We start from the raw sequence: 25,997 nt of genomic DNA on the forward strand, positions 1-25,997 counted from the left end.
TAAGCATTGAAATCTCGGCAAACCTTGCTGGAGAGCTTGCCATTATGGCAGTGAGGGCTCCAAGCAAGGAGGAGCATCTCCCGTGTGCCAAGTGTGCTTTTGCAGTCATGTAAGAGGAAAATTGATGCACACATCTGTGTACACATCTAGAAACTCACGGAGTGCGTTCACATCATGGTGCCATGCCAGCTGCCAGTGGCACTCAGTATGTCTGGCCAGTGATGGGAGTTAATTTGTGCAAAAGCCCCTGTGGGGGTCTCGATTAGAGCGAGTTACATCACTGATGTTGGGGCAGGTCGTGGGTAAACTCTGCCCTGACGCACGGTGCTCCTGTATTATTCATGACCCTTTATGAATTAGCAATGGGCTGGGAAGGCTGCCTTCTATTACTTACAGAGCTGCCCGTAAGTGCTGTGGCAGCAGCTCTGCCCAGCAGCCTCGTTTCATGAGGATATTTGCAAAAGAGCAGAATTTTCCCCTCCTCTTGCTGCATCTGAGCCCACACTGCTCTAAAGGTACAGCACTAGTATCGTGTCCTGCACCCAGCCCTGCTGGTAGCTCTGATGTTGAGTCTCCAGCAGAATGTGGTTTCTGGATCCGTGGCCTCGATGAAGGGAATGTGAAGCCTGTGCAAAGAATGCCCTGTTGGTGAGTCCCACCAAATCACTGTGCTAATCTGCTCTGGCCTGTCAAATTCAGTGCTTTGGCCTTCAGGTCTCTTGTCTGAGCCTTGTACCTGTCTTACCAAAGTTTTGGGTGCTTGTGAAGGGAGAGGAACACAATAATGAAAAGCCACAGAGTGGAGTTCAACTCCATGTTTGTTCTGCAAAACAAAGTAAGTCAGATGTCAGTTTGTTTCCTCATAGAACAAGATGCCATCGTTAGGGCTCAGGTTTAACAACCCCGAGTGCCAGCAGGAGCTGCTTTCTTCTCCTGCTTTCACAGCGCTGCTATGGTCAAACATCAGCTGCATGTTTGGAACTTGCTTCTAAATCCTGTTAGTCAGTAGAATTAATTTTGTAAAAGGAAGCATGAATTTTGCAGTGATGCGTGGATCAGAGCAGAGAAGCAGCTTCCCCCTATCAAGAAGCAGCAGTATGACCTTTGGAGATGCCATTCTGCTTTGGGGTGACTGAGTTCACCTTTGTACTGACTGAGCTGCTCCCTGCTTTTTTTTTTTCCTGCTCTACTCTTTCATAGGGACTGGTTCTGTTTGTTCAGGCTCTGTCCTCCGTTTTGCTCAAGTTATCGGTCCAGCACATGTTGGTAGTAACTCTGTGCTGGCTGTGTGCTGGGGTCTCCTCCTTGCTGAGATCTGTTCTCCTCATGTAGATAGCTGTAGGGCTTTAAAAATGTAAATGAAATAGTTAATAGGTTGGAAAATCAATAATAATAAACATCCATTGTATATAAAATGTGTAACTGTGTCTTAAACGAAGTACATTAAAGGCAGTGCTTCTTTCCATTTCTCCCGGCCAGGTCAGCAGGGTCTCAGCACAGTGCTGTTTGATTTGATTAAAATGCATGATATCCTGCACATTAGCTCGTGTCCTGGAGCACCAGGAGGCTGTGTTCATACAAGGTACTCAGCAGAATCGCTGCCAGCTTCACTGAGCACTGGTGGAGCTAGAGGTGTGCTTTCACCAGCAGGCTCTTGGACCCCCGTAGGTGTGAGATGCTAGGAGTGAATTGGTGTGTTAGGGTAGTGTGAAGCTGCCTGCTCCTTCCTGAGGGGTAAATGTTTGAGCTCTTGGGATGGCGTCACTGTGGATGTGCCCTATCCCTGGAGGTGCTCTAGGCCAAGTTGGTTGGGGCCCTGGGCAGCCTGAGCCAGCAGAGAGGGCAACCAGTCCATAGCAGGGAGTTGGAACTGGACAGGCTTTGAGGTCCCTTCCAGCCCAAGCCTTCCTATGTGCAGTCCTTATGGTGAAAGGTGTCATGTGTATGTGTGTGTGCTGACCTGGAAGATGTAAAACCTTGCTCACAAACACATGGATGTGCAAAATTTGCCTCTCTGGAGTAGGAAGGAATGTGAACTGTGTGTTCCAGATGATCCTGCAGAGGAGTTTTCTCCTCGGTTATCCTTCCCCACCCCACTGTCGTTTCTTTCTCTCTGCCCGTAGGAGATTAGAGAGGAACCTCTTTAACTGCAGCTGTGACATCCGCTGGATCCAGCTCTGGCAGGAGAAGGGCGAGGCCAACCTGCAGTCCCAGGACCTGTACTGCATGAACTTGGACACAGCTGTCATCCCTTTGCAGGACATGAACATCACCCAGTGTGGTAAGATACAGCCCATTCACGGCTCCTGGGAGGGTGCTGGCAGGTTGCCTGTCTTGCTCCCTCTGGCACGTCTAGCTATCCATTTGAGAGGGAACCTGGTGCTACAGTACCTCACCAGGTGGTCAAGAATAACGTGATTGAAGATAATTGGGGTGTTTTGTGGATTAAAAATTGAGTATCTGGGTAAATGAGGAGCTGCTCTTTTGGTGTGCCCAAAGGTGCTGTGGGATTTTCTTTACTGTAGCTCTACTGCTTGGATCATAAACCATAGAATTATTAAGGTTGGAAAAGATCTCTAAGGTCACTCAGTCCAACTGTCAACCCATTCCCACCATGCCTGCTAACCATGTCCCTCAGTGCCACACCATTTCTCGAACACCTCCAGGGACGGTGACTCTGCCACCTCCCTGGGCAGCCTGGGCCAGTGCATCACCACTCTTTAGGAGAAGAAATTTCTCCTAATATCCGACCTGAAACTCACCTTGCTCAACTTAGTGCCATCACCTCTTTTCCTAAATCTGTAATCAATCTATGTGATAGCCTGAGAAGCTTCATATGCCTCTTCCTCTGTCTACTAAATTCTAGAAATGGTATATTGATAAGAGAGAATACTCTTTTAAATACGTATCTCTATCCGTTTTCTTTGCTTTGATTTTTTCAATTGAAAGCCTGCCTCCATAGGCAAGAGGCTGGAGTGTCCGCATCTCTCTGCTTTATGCTCCTGTTTAACAGAGTCCAGTGGCCTCAGGAGCAAGATGAGACATGTTCAATAGTTACCCTTTTTCTTTCACCTTGTTCACATGTCAGCTGCCTGTCTTGTATCAGTTCTTGCTCTGTTATTGCCATTACTGGAAAGCATTTCTTGTAGTATAAGGGGAAGGATGTGTACCTACAACAGAACAATTAAACTGTCTGTACATGAGCAGCTGTCAAACTCAGAGGATGGAAAAAAGGAGGAAAAACAGAGGTTTTCTTTCTTTGATAATCGACCTCTGTTCTAGGAATCTGAGTTCGCTTCTTGTAGCAGTAGAACACAGACAGCATGCATTTCCATTTGCATGAATTTTTTGTTTCCAAGTTCATGATGTCCCTTTATTAATCCCTGGAAATTGGCCAGAGTGTGCCTGCATGTGGATGAACTAAAAAGATTTGAAAGAGCGCTGTAATTTCCTCCCCAAATGGGAAGAATAATCTGTAAGGATTAGAGGGGAAAGAAATCTGTAGGAATCGGGGGTGGGAGGAGAGGTGACCCCATCAATGGTGGTATTGGATATGAGGGGGCACAAGGGTGATGATTTGGGAGCACAGATGTCCTGGCTTTGGGTCAGCATGATGGATGCTGCCCTCCCATGATGGGAGGGGGTCACTGTTCTCTACCCAGAAGAGCCTAGAAGGCTCTTTGCCCTTCTAATTGCAGCAGACTGTCTTGTTTCACGTTGCAAGGATATTTGGTGCCTATGGCACCAAGAAAGGAAAGGATGCGAATCATTCACTGTGAATCAGTGAATCTTTTTGCTACTGCCAAGGCAGAACAAGGGCACCTTTTGTTAGGAGAGCGGTGGTTGATATGAGGATGTGTTCTTGGTCATCTGCTATTGATTGTTATAAATTAGAGGGACATTGTCCTTCCTCAGTGTGTTGGGCACTCTCTGCCATAACCCTAGAGGTGTGGACACTTTGGGTCCTCTCTCAGTGCATCAGCTTTCCTGTCACTGGTGACTGCTCTCAAAAGCAGCATCTGTGGGGCTAAAAGAGATTGAGAGGGTGTTGTGTGAGGGGAGCAGTGGCCAGGACTGAACACAATTTATGGATTAGAAACTGGGAGGATCTTGTCAGCTGGCATATCTCCAGTATCCACATTACTGGATGTGGAACATGTCTCCATGCTCCCTCCTTTCCTTGGCAGGACAACACCGTGCCATTGCCTCCTGCTACGTTTTGCAGAGTGCTGGAGGCTGATTTGACAAACAGCTTGGTGGGATTCGTGTCCACGTCTGTGTCCTGTAGCAAAATGCTGCCCCACACCTAAGCACCTCTATGTCTGCCCTCCCAGACCTCCCCGAGATCAGTGTGAGCCATGTGAACCTGACGGTCCGGGAAGGGGAGAATGCTGTCATCACCTGCAATGGCTCAGGGTCGCCACTGCCCGACGTTGACTGGACGGTGGCGGATCTGCACTCCATCAACACGCACCAGGTAGGGCCCAAGGGATGCAGGGCTGCTGGGTGCTGTCATGGCTGGGGCCTTGGGTTCCCCACATCTATGAAGGGGGAGGGTCAGTAGGTGTTGTGGAGTGCAGTGAGAAATGTGAAATGGCTGTAAGGAAAATTGAGGTTGTATCTTATCCATATGAGAACCCTGAAGGACATTGCAGGCAGCAAAACCTTCCCTCTGTGTGACAGGAAAGCGAGGATGAGATAGCTTCATATCTCAGTGCTCCCTAATTGAATCTTAACTCATGTCTCCTCTAATGAAACTACCTGTTTACAGAGGTGTCTGCAATAGCTGTAGCCGAAACAGGCAGCTAAGCAAGCTTGTCTAGAGATGAGCTATGTTTACCAATACCTCAACACTCGTGGCTCTCCACCTCCCAGTAGTCCATCATAGAATCATCTGAGTTGGAAGGGACCCTTCAAGGCCATCGGGTCCAACTCTCCTGCACTGAACAGGGATACCTACAGCTGAACAGGTGCTCAGAGCCCCATCCAGCCTGACCTTCAATGTCTCCAACGACAGGACATAAGATACCCTCCCCTGGTCCTACCTGTCCTTGAATTTTAAAGCCTTTCTTGCCTCTTACGCAGAAACTGTGATACTCCTCTGGGGGCAGTAGCAGGAAGGAGAGAAGCCAGTGGATGCTGATTTCTGTCTGTATTTCTCTGTGATGTACAGACCAACCTCAACTGGACCAATGTTCATGCCATCAACCTGACCTTGGTGAACGTCACCAGCGAGGACAATGGGTTCCTGCTTACCTGTATCGCTGAGAATGTGGTGGGGATGAGCAATGCCAGCGTTCTGCTCACTGTCTACTGTAAGTAGCAGTGGGGAGACTTTGGTGATGCAGAGACTGGAGGGGGAGCTGCAATTTGTATGAATACACAGCAGATTGCTGCCTGTGATGCACTGATTTTTTTTTTATGAGAATTTAGAGCTGAACACAGCAGTGGGCCCTTGTTTAGCTCTCTTAAGGTCAGTACTGAGCAGAATTTCTTGCAGAAATGAGCACTGGAGCAGACAAGAGCCACAGGAACACACTGGTGGTGGATGCCTATCTGCTCATCTCTTGGAATATGCAACGGTGTGAGGAAAAGACGTAGAGGAACTAAACTTTCTCAGTGAACAAAGAGTTGCTCACCCTGATATCATGAGAGAGGTTAAATGTCGCCCCTGCTAAAGCCAGTGTAAACTTTGCCTTTGATTTCAGGGTGCTTCCTCCCAGATCTGCTCCTACAAAGTTGAAGAGCACGTGCCATGCGAGCACACTCATGTCGCATTTCAACCATTCACTTTTAGCTCCGGGTAGCTAAACTTTTTCTGTGCTTTCTAATATATCTTAACACAAACCTGACCTTAAGAAGAAGTTTACATAGCCTTGCACTCCTGAGCAGCTGAGATTTACTGTATGTTGCTGTGTCTGTAACATTTGCAATTTGTAGTTTGGAAATCTGACCTCCCTCACCCCAAAACTCCCTGCCAGGCACAGTGAGGACCATGTGTGATTCTGGCTAGTCTTGGTGAACCCACATGCACTGCAAGCCTAGTACAGGGTCCTATAAAGACAAAGCAGTCACAGGGGATTGGAAAGAGGAGAGCAGATGCTTTTCTTCTTTCATCTTCCTCCCAGTAAGTACTATTGATGGACTGAAGAATGGAGGTATTTAAAGTTCACATCAGCTTAGAGGTGATAAGTCAGCAGGTGGGTGTTTTTCCTTTTGCACTGCATTTTAGCATGTTTTTCCTCCACACCTTAAACAGCACTGTGCCAATGCCTGTTTTCACCCGTGTAATCCTCTAAGCTGCTGACAGTTTCTGCTACCCCTGCTCTCATTGCCCAGACCCATCACTCAGGCTCCAATTTCACACCCAAAAAAAAAAAAATCTGGGTTTCTCTGCGTAGGTGGCTGCCTGATTTGAAGCATCCTTGCCAAGAAGATGTGAATAAGCCACATGTAGATCTAGACTTGCGAGTGAAATGAGGTGGCTGGGATACAGTTATGGTTCAGGGTAGCTGGGTACCATATTTTTTCTAAAAGATGGGTCAAAGTCAGTGATTTTTTTATTTTTTTAATTTTTATTATTTTTCCTTGTGGATTGTTTTTGCAGCTGGATACTATCAGGAAAATGAGAACCATAGGGAAGGCGTATGTCTTTTTGTGTCCTTTGTATTTGCACAAAATTGTTTTTTCTGGTCCACACCTTGCCAGCCTTAGGGTTTAAGACTTCATCTGCAGATGTTGTATCTGGGCTTTCAGAAGTGATGGTAGCACAACATCTGAGTTGTTGGAGTTTCCCCGAAGGGAAGGAAATGCATATGCAAGAAATTGCAGGACACATCCCTACTTTTCTCTGTCCTACTCTATTCCCTTAAATTAAAACACCCATGGAGGGTGCTCAATGAGAGGGAACTCCTTTGGGATATTCAAGCAGTCAAAATTCCCAAGGACTTGCAGCCATGGGGAGGGTACTTGCTCCCACAACCTATGAAATCTGAAACTGTTCCTTGTGACTGGAGATCCCCCACAGGCACCTCACACACAGGTACTGTGACAGTGCTACGTCCTGGTGTCCTGTATTGGATCAGACTGCCTCCCTGTGATCTCTGAGAGAAGGAGCACAGCCAGGTTATGTGGACTGGGTAACTCCCATCTAAATAATTTCTTGGCTGGTGAAGGATCCAACCCTGGGGTTAATTTATAACCCTGTTAACAAGCCCGGCATTATGGTTCAGATCCTCCTTCTGGGGAGTGTGGAGTGGTTCTCATGACTTTAGTGCTCCTTTTTTTGCAGGCATCCATGGGAACAATAAAAGGAACAAGGGATTTTGGAGGCTGCGCTTTCAATAATCTTAATTTCCCTAGTGCAAAAGGCATGATGCAGCTATTGGGTTGCTGTGAGCCTGCTGTGTTTCTCTCTGCTAGATCCCCCTCGCATCCTAACTCTGGAGGAGCCAGTGCTGCACCTGGAGCACTGCATTGCCTTTGCAGTGCATGGGAATCCAGCTCCCACCCTTCACTGGCTGCACAATGGCCAGGTCCTCCGGGAGACGGAGATTATCCACATGGAGTTCTATCAACAAGGGGAAGTGTCTGAGGGTTGCCTTCTCTTCAACAAACCCACTCACTACAACAACGGCAACTACACGATTGTGGCCACCAACCAGCTGGGGTCAGCCAACCAGACCATCAAAGGACACTTCCTTGAGAAGCCCTTTCCAGGTAGGATGTTTGGTTTATCTCATTAGGGTTGTCTGCAGTCCAAAGGTCTTAATATGGTAGCACCAGTAATCCTGGCACCTAGAGGAGGTGTTGCCAACTTGGATTGGGTTGACCTTTGAGAATAGTATTGGAAAAGGGGACACCAAAGGACAGCTGAGGTCTCAACTATCTAATTCAGTGATCGACATGGCACAAACATTACCAAAGGTAGCGAAGAGGAATCAGACCCCATTGAACTAGAGGATCTTTGAGGTCCTTTCCAACCCAAGCCAGTCTATGATTTATGAAATCTCTGAGGTGTAGTTATCTAAGGTGGCATCTGACTGGAACATGAGAACTTACGTATGTAGCAACAAGTGAGGCACCATGGTAAATCTAGCATTGTGAAGTTTTAAGGAGCTCTGCAAGATTGTGACCCCAAGCACACGGTTCACCTGTTAATGTGATGTTGTGTTGGGACTGCTGGTTCTCATCAGCCACATATCAGCAAGGCCTGATGTGAATCAGTGTAGAAAGGAAACGCGCAAAGCAGTTTAATAGCAGGAAATCCCCCTTTCCTTGTTCATATCAAGAGGAAGAATTTGATCTTGAACTTTCATGGAAGTCAGTCTAAACTGCATTGAGAGAAGAGACTAAATGGCTTAGATGTTTGTGTTTGTAATATATTCTGCAATACACAGATAGTGTTCTTCTATGTAGTTGTTACTTATAAGCTAAATAAAGGAAATCCTCTTAAAGTGAGGCAGCTCTGCCTTTTATTCTTTTATTTTTTTCTTCCAACTTGCATTTGAGAGATGATTGCAACTGGATGAAGCAGTGTCAGGATTGTTTTCTTTCTAAATATGACATGTGCAATTCCAGGATGACAGGTCTACAAAAAAAAGGCGACAACTCAATTAGTTGCTTTGCATCTGTTTGCTAGGAATTCTTAACCAATTGTTTGGAATTCCCTGGTGCGCTCCCTAGTGATTTATGGCTTAACTACAAAAAAAACCCAAAAATGTTTGAAGACATGAAGATCCAGCTCTGGGGAGTATAGCAGAGACCTTCGGTGGTGATCTTTCTACTCTGTAGCAATGTGGAGGGCTTTGGTCTTCTCTCTGGTATTGCAACATGGCACTGACCATCATGGAGTTAAGGTCTGTGCATGCTGCTGCCTTCAGGAATGATGCCATGAGAAAGTGGCAGCTCTAAATTGGCCCCTGCAGCCCAAGAAAATCCAGCAAAATAGGGCATTTGCTAAATATAGAAAAATACCAATGGTATTCTCATTTATTATTTATATCATGCCATATATGTACACAGAGTTTTCCCGCAGGTCAGATATCGTAAATGCAAACCCAAATCTCTGCCTTGAAGATCTGACAGTTGAACAAATGAGCTGATATGGATGGGAATGGAAAATTTATATTCAGGCCTCAAGGATGATACTCTGTTTGGCTATCCAGCCTATTTATGCTTCATGCTGTCGGGGAGGAAGAGCAGCTTACAAAATGTAGGTGGGTGAGGTGAGGCACAGGTTTGCAGCGTCAGCTCTGTCAGGTCCCACCTTTGTGACCCCATTTCCCCATGCGTGAAATGAAGACACATCTAAGTAGGTGCTGGACCTCCAGAAAAATAGGCAGATCTGCTCTTCTGGAGAGCTGATTTTGGAAATGTATCTAAGTCGTGCTGTGATGTGGGAAGGCACATCAATGTTTGAAGCACCTCTTCTGTCAGAGGTTCTGAGAGAACCTGTTTGTGTGAAATACATGTAGAGTATTGCCCTTGTTGGTGCATCTTCACCAATGCCTTGTGTGTGTTATTGATGTGGAGTGCTTACATACCCTGAACCAACTTCCAGCAAGAAATGACCCATTTCTCTTATTTCTCTTGATCTAAAGTCCCAAGCTGTTCCTCACCCTTGCAGACCCTGTCAGCACAATCCAAGCTGTAATTTATTTTCCCTCAAGTTCGTTGCTCTGTCCGCTACTGAAGCTGACGTTAACACTCAATGCAGTTGATGTCTATAATTTCCCATGTGAAGGTAGATTCCTCCAGGAAAATGCAACAGATTGAAGCTTCCCCATGGTGGTTCATTTGGGAAGCTTATTGCCTATAGCTGTTCACTTGCGCACAGGTATTGCTGTGACTACCGACAATGGGATTATTAGTTTTAATAAAAGTCTTGGCCTGGAATAATTTCTTTCAGCATGGAAAAGGACCCTGTGAACTTTTTTTTAGTTACCTTTGGTGTGTAACCACTCATTGGTATGATGCCAGGTTGTGCTGCCCAGCGTGGAGCAGAAATGAGCTGTTAGAAGCTGGATGGGAGCTGGGAGATGCGTGCCATGCTGTAACTTCTCTGTGCCATGTTGTGGCTCCAGGAACCAGGAAAGTGGCTCCTGGGACAAATTTGTCTCATCTCTCAGTGAAGATCTCATTGTATGTTGTCTTTGGCACCTCTGCCACAGGCTACTATTTCCCTAACTAATCCACTAAGTTGGTCTACCAGACTCCCCCTTGATGAGAGTTAGCTCTTTGGGAACTTCTCACAGAAATCTCGTTGGCTAAAATTTTTTGATTGTTTTACCCTTCATAAAGTAGATACGTTCGTTGGGAAAAACTTCTGGTGGGTTTCTGCTGAGTTTTAGTCCAGCAAAGAAAAATGGAAAGAGGAAAATGAAGAAGCAGAGAATGTTTTATGACTGGAGTGAGTCTGTGTTAATAGGTAAAGAAGTAGAACTCCACAGAAAATATTTCTTCCTCAATTTTTTTTCTCTTGCTAGAAAAAGCCAAGGGAAGTTGTTTCTGCTTAACTTGAAACAAAAATATTTTTTTGGAGTTTCTTTCCCCTGGTCTGGAAGGCTGTGTTTGTCACTTGGGGATCGTTTCATGCTTCCCTTCCAAACCTCACCCGTACTTCAGTGCAAGCATTTCTGCGTCCTTCCAGGAGCCCTCTGCCAACAAAGCTGTGTAAACTCCAGTTAATATCAGGCTCAGTTTCTTACATGGGCAAGTGAATTGAAAGCTGACGTTGATCTTATGCTATGTAAACTGAGTGTCATGGAGAGCTTTAAACCTCATTGTTAGAGCCCTTGGAAGTCTTCAGAGCTGAAGGGGCCTTGCTGAATAGACCAGAGCAGTCAAGTGGCTTCCACACAGCCTTCTTGGGGAGGAGGCAGCTCTAAGAGAGCCATGGCCTCACGTCCAGTGCTGATACTATTAGCATTCATGAGTGGACTTGGTAGGCTTTTGAGGGAGCCCAGAAGAGGCATCCTCTGACCCCCTGCCCCAAGCTGGTCGGTTCTCCTTTTAATCTGGTCCCTGTCCCTGTAGGCCTTTGTCGCAGGGTGAAGGCTGCAAACCAAGGCAAAACCTGCCTCTCTGCTTCCATCCCTCTGAACACCTGTGTCTGCTGAGCTTTGCTTATTTGCTAAAAGCAGACATTTAACAGCTAGTCAAAAGGCCCATAATTTCAATTTTTCAACCTTGTAGTCGCATCCTTCCAGTCCTACTTCAGATCAAGGCCCCTGCGCACTTACTCCTGACTTCCAGCATGTCCTGCTGGCATGTGTGTTGCAATCTCCGGTTACAGTTGCCCAAAAGGATAAAATATTAAATGTTTTGGTTTCTTGGGCTCTTGAGGTGGTAGAGTCAGCCTGAGGTGGGCTGGGAATGAGACTACTGTCCCTTTGCTGTGCTGCTAATTGTGTTGCTTCTTTCTTTGTCCTTTCCACAGAGAGTACGGACAACTTTGTCTCAAGTAAGTGTCTCCTTTGCATATTGTGGGAGTTGTCTCTGGCTTCCCTATGCATGACCAAGATGGATAGGGAGGTGCTGATCAGCTGGCATTTCTCCAGAGCCCTGGAGATGCTCACTTCCCTTAAGTGAGATCCTGAAAAAGGATCTGGTGTATAATGATCCACGTACAACATGCTGTGTAATGTGTAGTGGGATGAGAATTGGACTGAACTTCCAAAGTGTTTCCTCAACAGACTATACTTCTTTATTTCCCCACTCTTCAAAACCCATCCAAGTAACTGCTTTTTTTGGATCAATTATGTTGAAATTAATCTCATATTTTATCCCTACAGTAGATGTTTGAAATCTCTGAGGGATGGCTGAGGGGTGGAGCTCAGCCACCCTAGCAGAGTAGGAGCCCAAATGTTTATCAGTTGTAAGGCTGAAGTAGCCTTAGCATTATCTTGGTCTGTGTTTTCTCTATGGGTGTGCATGTCACTCTTCGATGGTTGATTTTGGTGCCATCTGAAATAAAAATGTGCAGCTTTGGTTAGGGGTGAACTGGATCTTCTAAGTCAGACACTGCCACTGGGGGCATGCTGGTGTTTTGGGAGCTCCATCAGAGCCCCACTGAATCTTCCTTATTGCTTTGGTTTCAGTTGGTGATTATGAAGTGAGTCCCACTCCACCAATCACTGTGACCCACAAACCAGAGGAGGACACTTTTGGGGTGAGTACTGTCCTCTTCTCAACAGAACTGTTCTGCGTGTATTTCTTATTATTAACAGCCCAATGTTTCTAGTCCAGTGCTGTTTTGAGATACTTACAAGGGAAAATCTCTTTGTGATTGAAGCGAGTCCACAATAAGAAGGATTTTATGGTTTGTGTTGAGGAAGCGAAGTACTGACGTGAACCGCGTGAGCCTCTTGGGTCTGCAGCATGGAACCAGGGAGCTCTTTGAAAATAAGACATCCTGTGAAGTTGTTGCTGGCAGGTCAGAAATTCTTACTCTGAAAAAGTAGCACCCAGAGAACAAACAAACAGTCGATTGTGTGTTTCATACTGTTATCGAACTGTTAAGTTCAGCCCTGTTAGAGACTCAGATTTAACTTGGTTCAATTTTGTCAATGCCAGTTTGCCCTCTCTTCTACCCTGCAGGGCATGCCAAAAATAAAAAATAAAAGAAAGCCTATGGCTTATGAGACCTCACCATTTTCTTTATTTTGCAGAATCCAGGCAGGAAAGAAAAAAAATGTGTACAAGTATTGGAAAAAACTAGCATGTTATACAAGTGCTCTAATTCTGTGAGAAAAATTAAAATCTTGAAACCTGTTAAGTATTAACAGAATGAAGAAAACACAATTCCCCTTGGTTTCAGCTCTCATCCAACTGAAACTCTTCTATAGCTGAAGTAAAAGCTTTGAACAGTGAGAAAAGGGTAATAATGTGCAATGATTATTAAATACAAAGCATAGAAAACAAGCTGGGGGATGAAAATAGCTTGTGGTAAAATGAAAAAAATTAAATATCATAGCTAATGTGTTAAGGGCAGGGAAAATGTTGCAAAAGAAAATAATTGTTTTTGGTTAATGATATTTTTTATTTATACCATACAGTTTTGTAAAAATCAAGTGAAGTTTGAATGCAACGTGACCCATAACAGGAGAACAATTGGGCAAATGCCAAAGGAATTGCTGTTTACATCAGTGTATTAAAACTATCTCAAGCAAAGACCTGAAGTAATAAATATTTGTAAATGTTAAAATAAGCCTGGGATGGTGTAAAGCCTTTAGGACGGGGAGGTTTTCTCTCCTCTGCTTGTACACTGACCTATTGGTAACAGAGCTCCAGTGAAGGACTTTGGACACTTCTCTGGTATAAATATTTACCACTAAAAATAAGAATAAATAGTGAACTATTGGAGGCATTAGGAAAACAAAACGTTTTTGGGGAAAAGGGTTCTACCTGGTTTCTTCTGTTTTTTTTCTGTGCTTATGTTCTTCCCATTCTTTGTCCTGAGAGATGGTTGAATGGAGAGGGTTGCTTTTTCTAAAGAAAATTCTGCTGCTCCTGCATATTCTCAGCTCAGATTACTAGAGCTTTAGTGTTGTGACATCAAGGCATAGCAGTGACATTCCAAATGGAGGCTCGTGATGTATGCACTGTAGTAGAGGTCCTCCTTGCCAGCTGAAACATGGTTTGAGAGCCCTGGGAAAGCTGGTGCCAGACCAGCACTGCTGACAAGGAGATCCCAAACCTCCAGCACTGGGTGTGATACTTCCAGTCCATACCAGACATGTGTTTTTGCTTGTATTTTCCTTCATAGATGATATCCATGGGGCTGCAGCAGGTGGTACAAGCCTACAGAAAGGGTAACTTGGCAAGGAGATACATTTTTTTCCAACCTAGACTCCCAAATTCCGCTGCCTTGACTCTAAGCTTTTTCTTTCAGGTTTCCATAGCGGTTGGGCTAGCAGCTTTTGCTTGTGTCCTCTTGGTGGTCCTCTTTATTATGATCAACAAGTATGGCCGACGGTCCAAGTTTGGGATGAAAGGTAGGTGCAGCCTCCTTCCTATGGCAGGAGGCACCTTCCAGGATTGCCCAGTCCTTATAGCACACGTGGAAAGGTGTTGTGGATTTGTTTGTATGTTGTCGGTACTGATGCAAAGCCTTCTGAAGAGAACATTATCCATCCTTCTGCTGGGATGTGAAATTGTTTTGGTTTCTGTTGGAAAAGCGGGTGCATCAATTCTCTGCTTGTTCATGAGTTGGGACCACGATGTGCTATGAGTTTGTAAGGTGTGTGCCAGGAAAGCAAATGCTGACCTACCTTTTGGTGATGTGGAAATCTTTCTGTTGCCTCTGGAAAATTTCCTCCTCTGCTTTGTGAACAGAAACTTGAAAGTTTTTTGAAGTGATTGGAAAGTGAGAAGGCTTCTGATGTTTGTTGCGCAGAACTGATCTCTCTCCTACCAGTACCAGTGTTGGCTTGCTGTGATGTTGATGGAACTAATGGCAGAAGAAAGCAGATGACTGTTTATCATCTCATTTTTTTTTGTGAGTCTGCTGTTGTCTCCAGCTGAGGAGTGTTGGTGGTGCCCAGTGGGGGCTTCATGCCTTCACGTGACAGTAATTCCCAGCCCAGCTGGTGGCTCTTGCATTCACTTGTTCTGAAGCCAGGCTTTGGCAAACAAGGGCTTGGGCCAAGACTTCTGAGTCACAGCCTGTTCCTGGCCTTGCTGGTGTCTGCCTTGTGGAGCAGGTTGATGGGTTTGGGAATGTTCCTTGTGCTTGTCTAGAGCTTTGTTTGCTTTACAGAGATGTTTCCTGAGTGGGTCCAGATGGGATTCTGGCTGGAGTTTCCCTTGTGAATCCTATGGAGATGGAAGATGGGACTTTTAATTAAATAGAAAATCTTCTACACCAACTTAGCAATATTTAGTCCATATGTCCAATGATAGGAACCATCTGGTAGGGTGTACTGACTGGTGGGTGGAGTAGAGGAATGGAAGACATGGTTCTTGGGATCAATTCCCAGCTCTTCTACTGACTAATGTCCGTAGTCAATTAGCTGTCTTAACCTCTGCCTCTGCTTTAATTCCCCATCTGTAAAATTGGGATGATGTTATGTGCCTTCTGGTGGGATTTGTCAGAACATTGTTGAAGTGTTTGGGCATTTGCCACTGATGAGGCTTAGAGATATAAATATAAAAAGGAAGAGTAACTTCTGACCCTAATGGAAGAATCAAAGAGGAGTGAGCATTATGTGAGTAACCAGTTTTGGAACAGATGTGTGCATGTGTTCAGAGGTGCTTGGACAAGCAAGTTAGTGGATATCCTGTGTTCACAGAAACCAGAGGTGTGCTGTGATGGACCCTTGCGTGTACAGTTTTGGGGAAGAAAAATATGTAACTAGAAAATCCTGCTCTCCTCCTTGTTAGGTCATAATTTTTCCAACCACAGCTATGCTGAATTTCTATAGGTTTTATTGATTACATTACTTTGAGAGGCAGAGATGATAGACATTAAATACATCTTTAAAACCATGTAGATATCTCTGCAGTGTTTTGCAGGTGTCATAGGTGTCTTCATCCGCAACAAAAACAACTCTTCCAATTGCTTGCAGTGGCTGAGATGCTCGGCAGTATCCTGGCTATGCCCTGACAGCTAATTGACTTATTTACCCTCAAGAGATGCCACAGTCCCCTCTGCTCTTTCCAAAATACGTTTTCTAATCTCGCCTTCCCATCTGCTCAGTAGGTCCATGAGCCTAGAGCCTTGCTCTCTCCTTAGGTTGTTTTAGGGTCTCAGCCAAGCTGTTGTTGGATGGTCCAAATCTGGCAATGATACCTTCAAGCCTGTGTTTGTCCTGTGTGCACTGGATGTCTCCTTCTCTGGTGTCCACTTTATGGGCTGCTTTTCTTTTTCTTTTCCCTGGAGGCTGGGTTCATGGGGTGCTGTTATTGTCTGGACCATTAGATCACTTTACTGAGTGGTGCAGAGCTCTTCTCCTAAGGGCTCATGTACGGGTCCTTCCCTATTCTGATGCCTTGTGCTGGACATAGCACAGCCTGCAACCATCTCCTAATCTCCTTTAGCTGGGTCACTCATTATCTATTAATTCCTAGGCAGGAACCATCATGTATAACTGACATATTATCATTTATTAAGGAGAGAATAAAAAAACAACCACCCCAAAATACAAACTGAGTTTTTTTGGGAAAGTGCATCACTCCCTGAATCAGGAGCTGTTTGCAGCCAGCTGATATGCTGCCACTTGTTGAAATCCCAGCTTGGCAAGCCTGTAGGAGCAGGTTTTTCCTGTTGTTTTCATCACGGACACAGAACATTGTGTACTCATGTTGGACACATTACCCAAAGTACCTCCTGAGTCTGAGCGCATCTTTTTCCTAGAGTTAAACAGACGGTTTATCTCCAAGTGAAAGAGGGATGTACGTGGAATGATGGAGATCACAGTGGGCTGCCAAGTGTTGCCTGCTAGGGGGGCCCAAGAGGCTTTAGGGGCAGAGCAAAAAGTCTGGTGCTCTGTGCTCAGCTGTCCCTTGCTCCAGCTCTGGGATCAGTATCTCAGTCTTCCCGAGCACCCGCTGGAGGAGGAAGGTTTTACACCTCACCATTTGGGGTCAGCCTCGTAACCGGGAGCCTCGTAAAGCCGCGTCTTCCCATCAAAATATAATCCCAGCAGATGACAGGAAATGAAATTTCATAATATAATAAAAAAAAGCCACACGCAAGTCCTGGGACTAACAAAAATGAAATTTCATAAAACAATAATAACGACACAGAAAAGTCCTGGGACTAACAAAACGTTTGGATGGCACGGTGATGGGGGCTATATAAATGCTTAGGTTGATGGACTAAATATATGCTCCTTCTGCCTGTTTTCTTTTACATTTGCAAGTGCCTGGGGATAAAGAGTGTGTGCTCATGCATATTTGTGTGATGTATTCCTTGTGCTGCACAACTTTAAAATAAAAAAAGTGAGATGGAGAGAAAGACGTTAGAGAAAATCCAGAGACAAGAGCACTTGTCGTTTTGCTGAGGTGAACTGTTTTCCAGGCTCTGAGATTAAAAACTACTTACATTTTCCAAATGAGGTTTCTTCCTTGGGTGGAGGCAGTGCCAGCTAATGGTTCAGAGTTGGCTGCAGCTAGCAGAAAATCCACTGCGCTTTAATCTGGTTTCCTGAAGAAATAAGGCATGTGATAGCACTGTGTCTGTGTGCCCAAGCATGTGCATCTCTTGCATGGTGTTTCCGATCTGCATGCAGAAATTTTGGGGTCTGCTGACCCAGAGGAGAGAGTGAAAGGCCTTAGAGATGCGTTGTTTTCACAGCATCCCCTTGTTTTTACAGGCACTGGGGAAACAGGGGGGCTAAATATGGCAAAACTGCTTGGGTAATGCCCTACTGATAGAAATATCTTGAGCCTTTCTGGGCATCAGGGTGTCCATGTAGATGTTCAGCTTAGGACAAGAAAACTAAGCATATAGGAAAGGGGTTTCATGGGTGATGTGTGCATCTGTTCAAATGTGTACGAGTGACTCCTTTCTGATTAGGCAGAAGAAATACAAAAGAGGTGTGAAAGAAAAGAATGAGTGGTAAATAAACACTGCCCACTCTTCCTGTGATGTTTTAGAAATGGCATCGCTATCAGTTGGTTCGGTATTTGTTTTAATAGCCCTGATCAAAGTGCTGGCACTGCTGATGTGCATGTGGATGTCAGAAGCACTTGCAGAGCTGTTCCATTGTAATTTAGCATTAGTTAATAGGTACTTAAAGTAAAGTGGTTGCCTATTTGATTATGATTGGGGGTTATTAACATTTTTTTCCATAAACAGATGATAACTGTCCGCTGAGTCGATTGCAGAACAATTCCAGGGTTCTGATTCAAGAGGACCAGCTCCTGCAAAGATATACTGGGAGCCTGGCTTTTTGTTTTTGTTGATTTTGTTGGATTTTTTTATTGTATCTTTTCTTTTGCTTTCCTCTTTAATCATAGAATTAATGCTGCAGCTTTGAGGGTGGGGGGGGGTATACACAAACACGTAACCTACCTTTCAGATGAGGCTTAATTCTGACCTGCCTTGCCTTGGCTGAGTGTGGTTGTAATCATGTGCCGGTTGTTTTTCTCTGGTGATTTGTTTGCAACTGTATAGGAATGAAAAAATGGCTCTGTATCTTGGAGAGGCTTGACTTTGAGGGTTAGATGCTCAGAAACATGCAGGCAGAGCGACCGCATGGCCTTTTTTGAGGTCAGGGTCTTTCCTTGTTGGTACCTTTCCTATTTATTTTAAAAGCTCCTTGATGTACTTCTTGTGCTCCATATTACTTGGTTCTATTTGCCTGGGAAGTGGATTGAAAGGGCATGTGGTTTCACTGGGGCTTCTTTCGATAAATGCCTGTTTGTTTTCTGCTGAAGTGTAAGCTGTGCAATTTATTTATCTGGTGGCTTCAAGGATATGAAGCACGAAGCTCCTGTAGCTGGTAGGTGCCTTGCCCTCTGCTCGGTGTGCCAACCGTAACAAGGTTGTCTGTAGCTCTGTGGCCTTGTGCTTCTTGACAAGCCTTGGCTCAATGCCGCCTACACAGGGGCTGTGATGAGGCCACCCCGTCCTGTGATTCCTCTACTCCAAGGCTCTCACAACAGTAGTTACTGCTCATGTTCCATTCTCCAGGTTATGTTATTCAGATAGAGGCTTTGGAAGATACAGATGTTGCACTGGAAGGGCAGATGTGGCACTGAGTAACGTAGTTAGTGGACATCGTGGTGATGGGTTGATCAAACTAAGATGATCTTAGTGGTCTTTTCCAGCCTTAATGATTCTAAGATGGCCTGGTACAAAAGCAGGGAACTACCATTGGGGAAGTGCACCAGAAAACTGCAGGAGAAATTAGCAGATCAGCACTGATTTAAATATAGAAATAAAACATTTTCCCTTTCCCAGAAGCATTAATAACCTATTTATAAATGAAATAAAAAGTGCACTGACCAGCCATCAGCTAGCACCTATTTCAATTGCTTTTACAGAACCAAAATGTCTATTTTAGGCAGCTGCTAAAAGCAGCTAGAAAAAATGCCAGCTTGGTAGTTTTCCTGTGACCTGGGAAGCCCTGAACCTCCTTCATGCTGCATTCCTGCAGGCTCTTTCCCCATGACCCCTTGCCCGTGGGCACTCTTGTTTGCTGCTTCATCCACTCTCCATACAGCAACAGCTGAGTCTTGCCAGCTTTTTATCTGGCCATCTTTTCATCTGGCTGCTTACACTCATCTCATCCACAGCTTTGAACATGCCCAGAGCTAAGGCTTGGTCCCCAGAGCAGCTTCCCCTCAGGGCCATGTGAAAGATGCTGACCCTCAGTGTCTGTCTTCATGTGACTTTTCTGTAATGAAACATATTGGATTGACAACAAAGAGACTGAAAAACTCTTTCTCAAGAACAGGTACAACACAGCAGCAGAATAGACCACTTACCTAGGAGAGAAAGCATAGAGAAGTCTTGGATGCCCCATCCCTGGCGGTGCTCATGACCAGGCTGGATGGGGCCCTGGGCAGCCTGATCTGGTAGGGGGCAACCAGCCCACGGCTGGTGACCTTTGAGGTCCCTTCCAACCTAAGCCATTCTGTGATTCGTAATTTATTCATTTTTGAACCAATGTGACCAACCTGATGAAGAGAGAGGGTGCAAGGCCCGTGAAGATGCTGTGTACTGTCCAGTGTCTCTCTGAAGGCAGCCAGCATGCACACAACTTAGTGTCACCTTTGATGCGGCTTTAATAAGGTGGAAGGTGATGTGGGAAGAAGCAAAGGGCTTTAATTAATAGTTCAATTGTAATTTGTTTGTACTGCAGTTGTTGAATTATTTTTTGGAAGAGATTTACTTACTGTTAATGCTGATAAATGGTCCTTTGGGAGGATGCCCCAGATGAGTTCATTTCCCTCTTCCTTCTTGTGACTGGTTGAAAAATCCTTGGCCATTTATGCCTTATTTAGCATAATGAAGGGCACTGTCCTTAAACCCTGGAAAAGGAGAGCTTAACTCTGGTCAAGGGGCATGTAACTGGAATGGAAATAGCAGGACTGGCAAGAGAAACATTCATTGATCATTGAGTCCAGCTCCTAAGAAGACAACACAGAGTGATGCTGCTTGGCTTTGAACTTGGGCTGAGCATGCTTTAAGGACTGCCTAGAAATTTGGAGGCAGTGGAATAACCTCCCGGGGGAATGGATAGGAACTCTTATTTGGGATGGCTGAGCTTCAGTGGCTGAAAGCACTGAAGAAGTAAATTGCAGGGGGCACTGAAGCATCCAATGATCTAATGGGTTTGTTCCATCTCCAATTTCAATTTTTTTGTGATGCAATAGCAAGCCTATCTGTGTCCTGGACCATCCCAAGAAACACCATCAGCAGCACCAGCGTTTAGTGGCTGCTGGTGACAGTGGAAGTGCTGCAGAATGCTGTGTGATACTCAGGCATCTCACTGCTATCTACGCTACAACTATGCTATTAAAAATCAATGGACCAGAAGATAATACCTGTACACAAAGCTGCTTTGGCAGTATTGTGTGCATAGGAGGAATAAATCATATTTGAATTCAAATATTTTGCTGGGGATGGAGGGGCGAGCTTATTTCCACTTGGGAGAGTGGAAGTCTGTTGATGTCATAGCCCTGGATGGTGGATGGTATGTTGTGCGTTTCCTCCAAGCCTGGATTCTGGTTCAGGAAAGGAGCTGGTTCATCAGGGCCACCACGCTGCGTCCTACATGTGCTGGTGCAGGGTGGATTTGTGGCTCTGCTGGGTGCCCTCTGATCCAGCTGAAAATCCCCACCTTGAGACCAGTGAGAGGTTTTCCTATGGAAAAGGAAAAATCCGCTTTTGACCAGAGTCCCACGGGGAGGAGCAGCCCTTGGCAAGGCAGTTTAGCCACATCTGCCTTTGAAGCCACCTGAGCCAAAGCAGTGCAGCAGCTTCCAAAACCACAGAGGGTGAAAAAAACATATAATTATGGCAGAGATAATGGACAGATCTACACATATCTTAGAAGCAAGTCTTTAAATCTCATTTAACCTGAACCACCCACAAGGGGAGCTGGAGCCAGAAATCTCCATCCCCATCTTCTCTGACCAAGAACATGATTTGTCCCCAGCAAACTGGTGATGCACTGGCACAAGCTGCCTAGGGAGATGATGGAGTCATTGTCCCTGGAAGTGTTCAAGAAAAGGGTGGATATGGCACTGAGAGACACAGTCAGTGGGCATGGTCGGGGTGGGTTGATGGTTGGACTAGATGATCCTAGTGGTCTTTCCAACCATAATGATTCCATGGTTCTATGAAACTGCAAGTTTTTCCTAGTCTCACAGACAGGAGAAAAGAGGCTTTGAGTTAATGCAAGGGGGGCAATACTGATTTCCTTCATCCTGTTTTCCCTCTAGCGTGAGATTTGTGAGGTGGGCAGCTCAATGGGATCAGTGTCCTTCCGTAGCACCAGTGAAAGCCTGCAGCGCTGAGGCAGCTGCTGGGATCAGGGCGAGGGAACTGGCCCTTTTTGCTGCTGACAAGACGATTTCATCTTGATGCTCTAAAAGCTCTTGTGACATCCGCAATTTTCCAGATGGATAACGAAAACCTGTAAGCAGGGACGTCTCGGCGGCTTTCGAAGCGCTCGCCTGTGGAGCTGCATCCATTGGTTTCATATCTGCTGACAGAGCTTAATAATCATTACACTAAGTGGAGACGGCACTTGGGAAGCAGGTGAAGCTGTTGCTGTCCTTGGGCTGAGATGCTCTGTGGAGATCTGTCCCTAAGGGCTGATTTCTGTCCTCTTTCCTTGCAACCGCGCTCCTGCTTGGCAGCCCCTCGGCACCTACTCCTTACTTTTGAATGGATACTCCTGGATCTGGCCCTGGGGTTGCAGTCCTGATTTGGGAGGAGGAAAGCAGAGCAGGAATTTCCTGCAGTCATCAGGTGCATGCCGTGTGCCAATAAGCAAAGCATGTCTTCCTCTTCCACAGCATTCCTAATAGCAATGTGGTCTTTCTGATTGATGAGGGGTGTAACAATTAGCATGCTCTTACCTATTAAGCTATGATTTTTTCATGAAGGAGAAACATCGGATAGTACAAAAACAGAAAGCAAAAACCCCATCATTTTGAGGCAACAATAGCCTCGGATCAATATTTAGTTTCCTTAATCGATTTCTCCAGCTTTTTTCATATGCAGTTTCAGTAGATTCTTGTCCCTGCATGAGAGGGAGGCTGCAGCAACTCAGAGCAGCAAGGCACGGTAATGGGGGATCCAAGGAGGGCACATGGGACACGGGTGCTCCTGTATGGGCTTGTGTTGCTCTGCACTGCTCACCAAAGGTGCTCTGGGATGAGACCCAGGAGGGGTGGCTTGGTGTGAGCATCACTGTTATGTGGGTGAGACGCCCTCGTGGTGACGGTGCTGATGCACACAGAAGCCCACAGAGTGGGGTTCCCAGAAACAAAACATGGATCAAAGAATGGCTTGGGTTGGAGGGGATCTTAAAGTCCATCCAGTCCCAGCCCCCTGTCACAGACAGGGCTGCCCCCCACCAGCTCAGGCACCTCCAGGGACAGTGACCCCACCACCTCCCTGGGCAGCCTGTGCCAGTGCATCACCACTCTTTTGGAGAAGAAACTTTTCCTAATATCCAATCTGAACCTCCCCTGCTGCAACTTGAGGCCATTCCCTCTCATCCTATCGCTGTTACCTGGGAGCAGAGGCTGACCCCCACCTCACCACAACCTCCTTACCAGGAGTGTGGAGAGCAGTAAGGTCTCCCCTGAGGGTCCTTTCAAGGAGTTTGCTTCATTTCCAACTAGTTACAGAAGATATTATCTAAAACCAGATGTGACTCCAATCCTGGTGGTGAGCATCCCCAGCTGAAATTTTGCTGCATCCGTGCACTGTCTTTGCAGCCCCTCACTCTGCACTCACCTATGCCCACCCATCCTACTCTGTGCAAGGGAAGGTTTTGGGAGCACCTGGACTGGCACCAGCAGAGAAAGCTATGCAAATTTACCATTAATATGTGTGTATTATAGGTACAGTGTACGTAGAGCTCATAAGCAAGCCAATTTAAATTAATTTTTCAAGTAAGTTTTTTTTTCCTGAGACACTATCAAATATGTTACAAAGCCTGAATATATTGCAGCCTTCATTGACTAATTCTGTAGTTCAATCAGGAGAAAATAAGGCATCGGATGTAGTTCAGCGTGACTTGTTTTTATAGACTAACTGCTTCATCCTCTCGATTCCGCTATCGTTCAGGCTCTTAAATAATTTTTTCCCTAATATTTCCTTGGATGTTTTACTATAAATTTCTGAGTTGGGCTTATTAATTTCTTCTGCACGGCAGCCATGAGAACCAACGCGAGCTGTGTGCATATGCGTGTATAAAGAGGGAAGCATCCTTTCTGATTTACAGTACGCTTGTCTTCTCCGTGAGTCTGTCTGCTCAGAATTAAATTGGTAGCGACATCTGGTAATAATGCTTTATGCCTTTTGGGCTGCTGGATGCTTTTGCTGAGTATCCTGCTACAGGCGCTGCAGGTTTGTCCCCCTGGCTGTGGGACCGGAGAGGAAGTGTTGCTGACTTTTCCAGCAGGACTTTGACCACGAATTCATTTTCCCTTGCGGTGCCCTCAAAGAGGTAATTCTTCTATCTCCTGTTTGCTCTCAGCCTCCCTTCATCTAAAGTGTCACGATAGAAATTGAAATTAGATGTGGATGTCTGCAGAAATCCTTTTCTCCCTGCTGCAGGACAGCTGGATTTTAGATTTCCCTCCCTTTTATGTGCTGTCATTTAGTTTTAAATAGAAAAACATATGGTCTTCCCTATGTTTTTCTTTTTCTAACCAAGTTTATTATGCTACTGGTGTGTTTAGAAGTGATTTGGGTTTATTCTCTCTGTTTAAAGATTTCGAGTAACGCTTCTTGGCTGCTGCTGTCTGTTAACGTGATATTGGAGTTAATGGGATGTCAGCATGTGCCAAAACCCCTCATCAGCAGAGCAAGTGTATTCCACCCTGGCATATTAAACTGATGTTGGAAGGGTAAAGGAGGGCATCTTCCTTCCTCTTGATACATCGATGGCTTTACCTATACGTAACTTCTGCTGAAGACACTATGATCAGGTCATGCTGTAAAATTTAATTCCCAAAGAGCATCCCAAACGAGAGGCTCAAGCCTGCATTTGGTGTAGGGATGCTGCAGAAAAGGAAGCGTTTCCTCAATTGAGTTTGTCAGTTGAGTGTTTACCGATACATGCCATTGGGTCTATGAATGCACACTTTTCTTTTTCATTATTTTTTAGTACTTGGGTGAGACTAGAACTGATGTTTATTTACCTGCTCCTGCACGGCCTGCAGGAAGCTGGGTAAGCTCTCTTGTTGCAGGAGGTTCCCGTAGTTCAAAGTCCTCCTTGCTCTGCTGACCCGCGGAGCAGCAGCCGCTTCAATACCGGGCTTTGATCCCTGGCTGCAGGCAGGCAGAGGCTGTGTGATGCCTGACACTGCACCTCGAGGACAAATCCTGCTTTCCAGCCAATCACAGAATCTATACATTTCCACTGCATCAAGCTCTACCCTGAGATTTTAACCCATATGTGTTTTTCAAAGCTGTGTTGTCTAGATCTGTAATAATGTATAGCTCTATTAACACCCTTTCTCAGTGGTAATGTCTTTAGTTGTGGCTGAGTACCCTGGATCATTACTCATGAGCTACTTTCAAGTGTTTTTTAAGGTAGCAATGCACTGTAACTCTTTGTGCATGGGGAACAACAGCAGGACGATGCTGGTGAAGCTGTGAGCAGCTGGCAGCATGCGTCCATTTGTCTGCACTGAGCTGGGGATGGCCAGAGTGAGATTTGCTGTTGGGCAGGCTCCTTAAGGTTAAATCATCTTGGCTGGAATTTTCACTAATTGTTCCCGAAATGTGCTGGCATTTCCTTAATGTTGGAGAAAGAGGGAGGCCAGCACTGGGTCTGTTCTGGGGGTGTGAGTGGGGAACACCAGATGGAAGAGGAGTGGCGATGTTTTCCCATTTTGGTTGTTGGTGCAGGAGATGGAGAGCTGGCAGTTAAACCTTAATTTCTTTTATTTGTCCCGTAAGGACAGCAGCTGTGACCCATGGATGCGGCTCTACCAGTGCACACTGAGGTCCTTCAGACTCTCAAGCTCAGCAGGTCAGGATGCTTCCTTCTGAAGGATGCTGCCTAGACAAAGACGTTTGATTGACACTGAGTCCAGCTCAGCTCTGTCAGCTTAAATTATTGACAAGCTACAACCAACTCGATCAGGTAGCAGCAAAACCAAAGCAAAACACAAACCTCTCACCAGCCAAAGGTCTCCCTACAGTCGTACTGTTGTAGCAGGGGAACCGTGCAGCAGCTTTGAGTTATTAACCTCCTGCGTCTGGTGGGCTTGGAGCAGGTTCAGCAGGGGTATCCTGAAGCACTGCAGGACTGAAGTTTGGAACATGGAAATGCAGCTTTCTGTTGTTCTGAGCGAGCAGCAGCACTGCGGGCTGTTGCCTGTTTGCGCCTCGTGCTGCAGCTGTCAAGGCGCAGGGGGTCAGCGCGGCGCGGTGCCGAAGAAAGCCTTCAGGATATTAAGACGTAATCTCCTGGAAGCTGTGGGCTGGGGGAAGCGTTGCTAGTAAATATTGGCTCCTACAGGATAACAAAATGAGCATTCCTCATCTGGCTGAGGTAGCTTATCCCCGTTTCTGGGGCATATCACGAACGCGCGGATGAGGCTTTTGCTGTGGTTGTGCTGCGTCTTGTGCTATGGATATGGGAAATGTGGGGTGGGTGGTTGCCATGTGAGAGCTGCTGGAGGAGCGAGGCCCTGGTGATGCAGCTCATCAGCTCCAACACCTCACAGCACACGTGGGGCTCCTCTTGCCCCATTGAGCTTTGCTTGGTTAGCAGCTGGTGGATCATTTCATTAGCGGTTACCTGTTGAGAAGGACACGTGCACCAGAGTTTTTCTAGGCAGGGGAGTTT

General features: G+C 45.8%; 1 protein-coding gene across 6 annotated transcripts in view; it reads left to right on the forward strand.

Annotated features, from left to right (window-relative positions):
* Positions 1-25,997, forward strand: part of NTRK3 (neurotrophic receptor tyrosine kinase 3) — a 179,268-nt gene that overhangs the window by 47,292 nt on the left and 105,979 nt on the right. For all 6 annotated transcript variants that reach the window (XM_021407493.1, XM_021407496.1, XM_021407490.1 and 3 more), the window contains 7 exons: positions 2,124-2,281; positions 4,335-4,477; positions 5,174-5,315; positions 7,423-7,719; positions 11,441-11,464; positions 12,102-12,172; positions 13,895-13,997. In XM_021407493.1, the coding sequence (XP_021263168.1) occupies positions 2,124-2,281; positions 4,335-4,477; positions 5,174-5,315; positions 7,423-7,719; positions 11,441-11,464; positions 12,102-12,172; positions 13,895-13,997 (938 nt within the window). The remainder of the gene's footprint in view (positions 1-2,123; positions 2,282-4,334; positions 4,478-5,173; positions 5,316-7,422; positions 7,720-11,440; positions 11,465-12,101; positions 12,173-13,894; positions 13,998-25,997) is intronic.

The sequence above is a fragment of the Numida meleagris genome, chromosome 9 (genome assembly GCF_002078875.1).
Source record: "Numida meleagris isolate 19003 breed g44 Domestic line chromosome 9, NumMel1.0, whole genome shotgun sequence".
NCBI lineage: Eukaryota > Metazoa > Chordata > Aves > Galliformes > Numididae > Numida > Numida meleagris.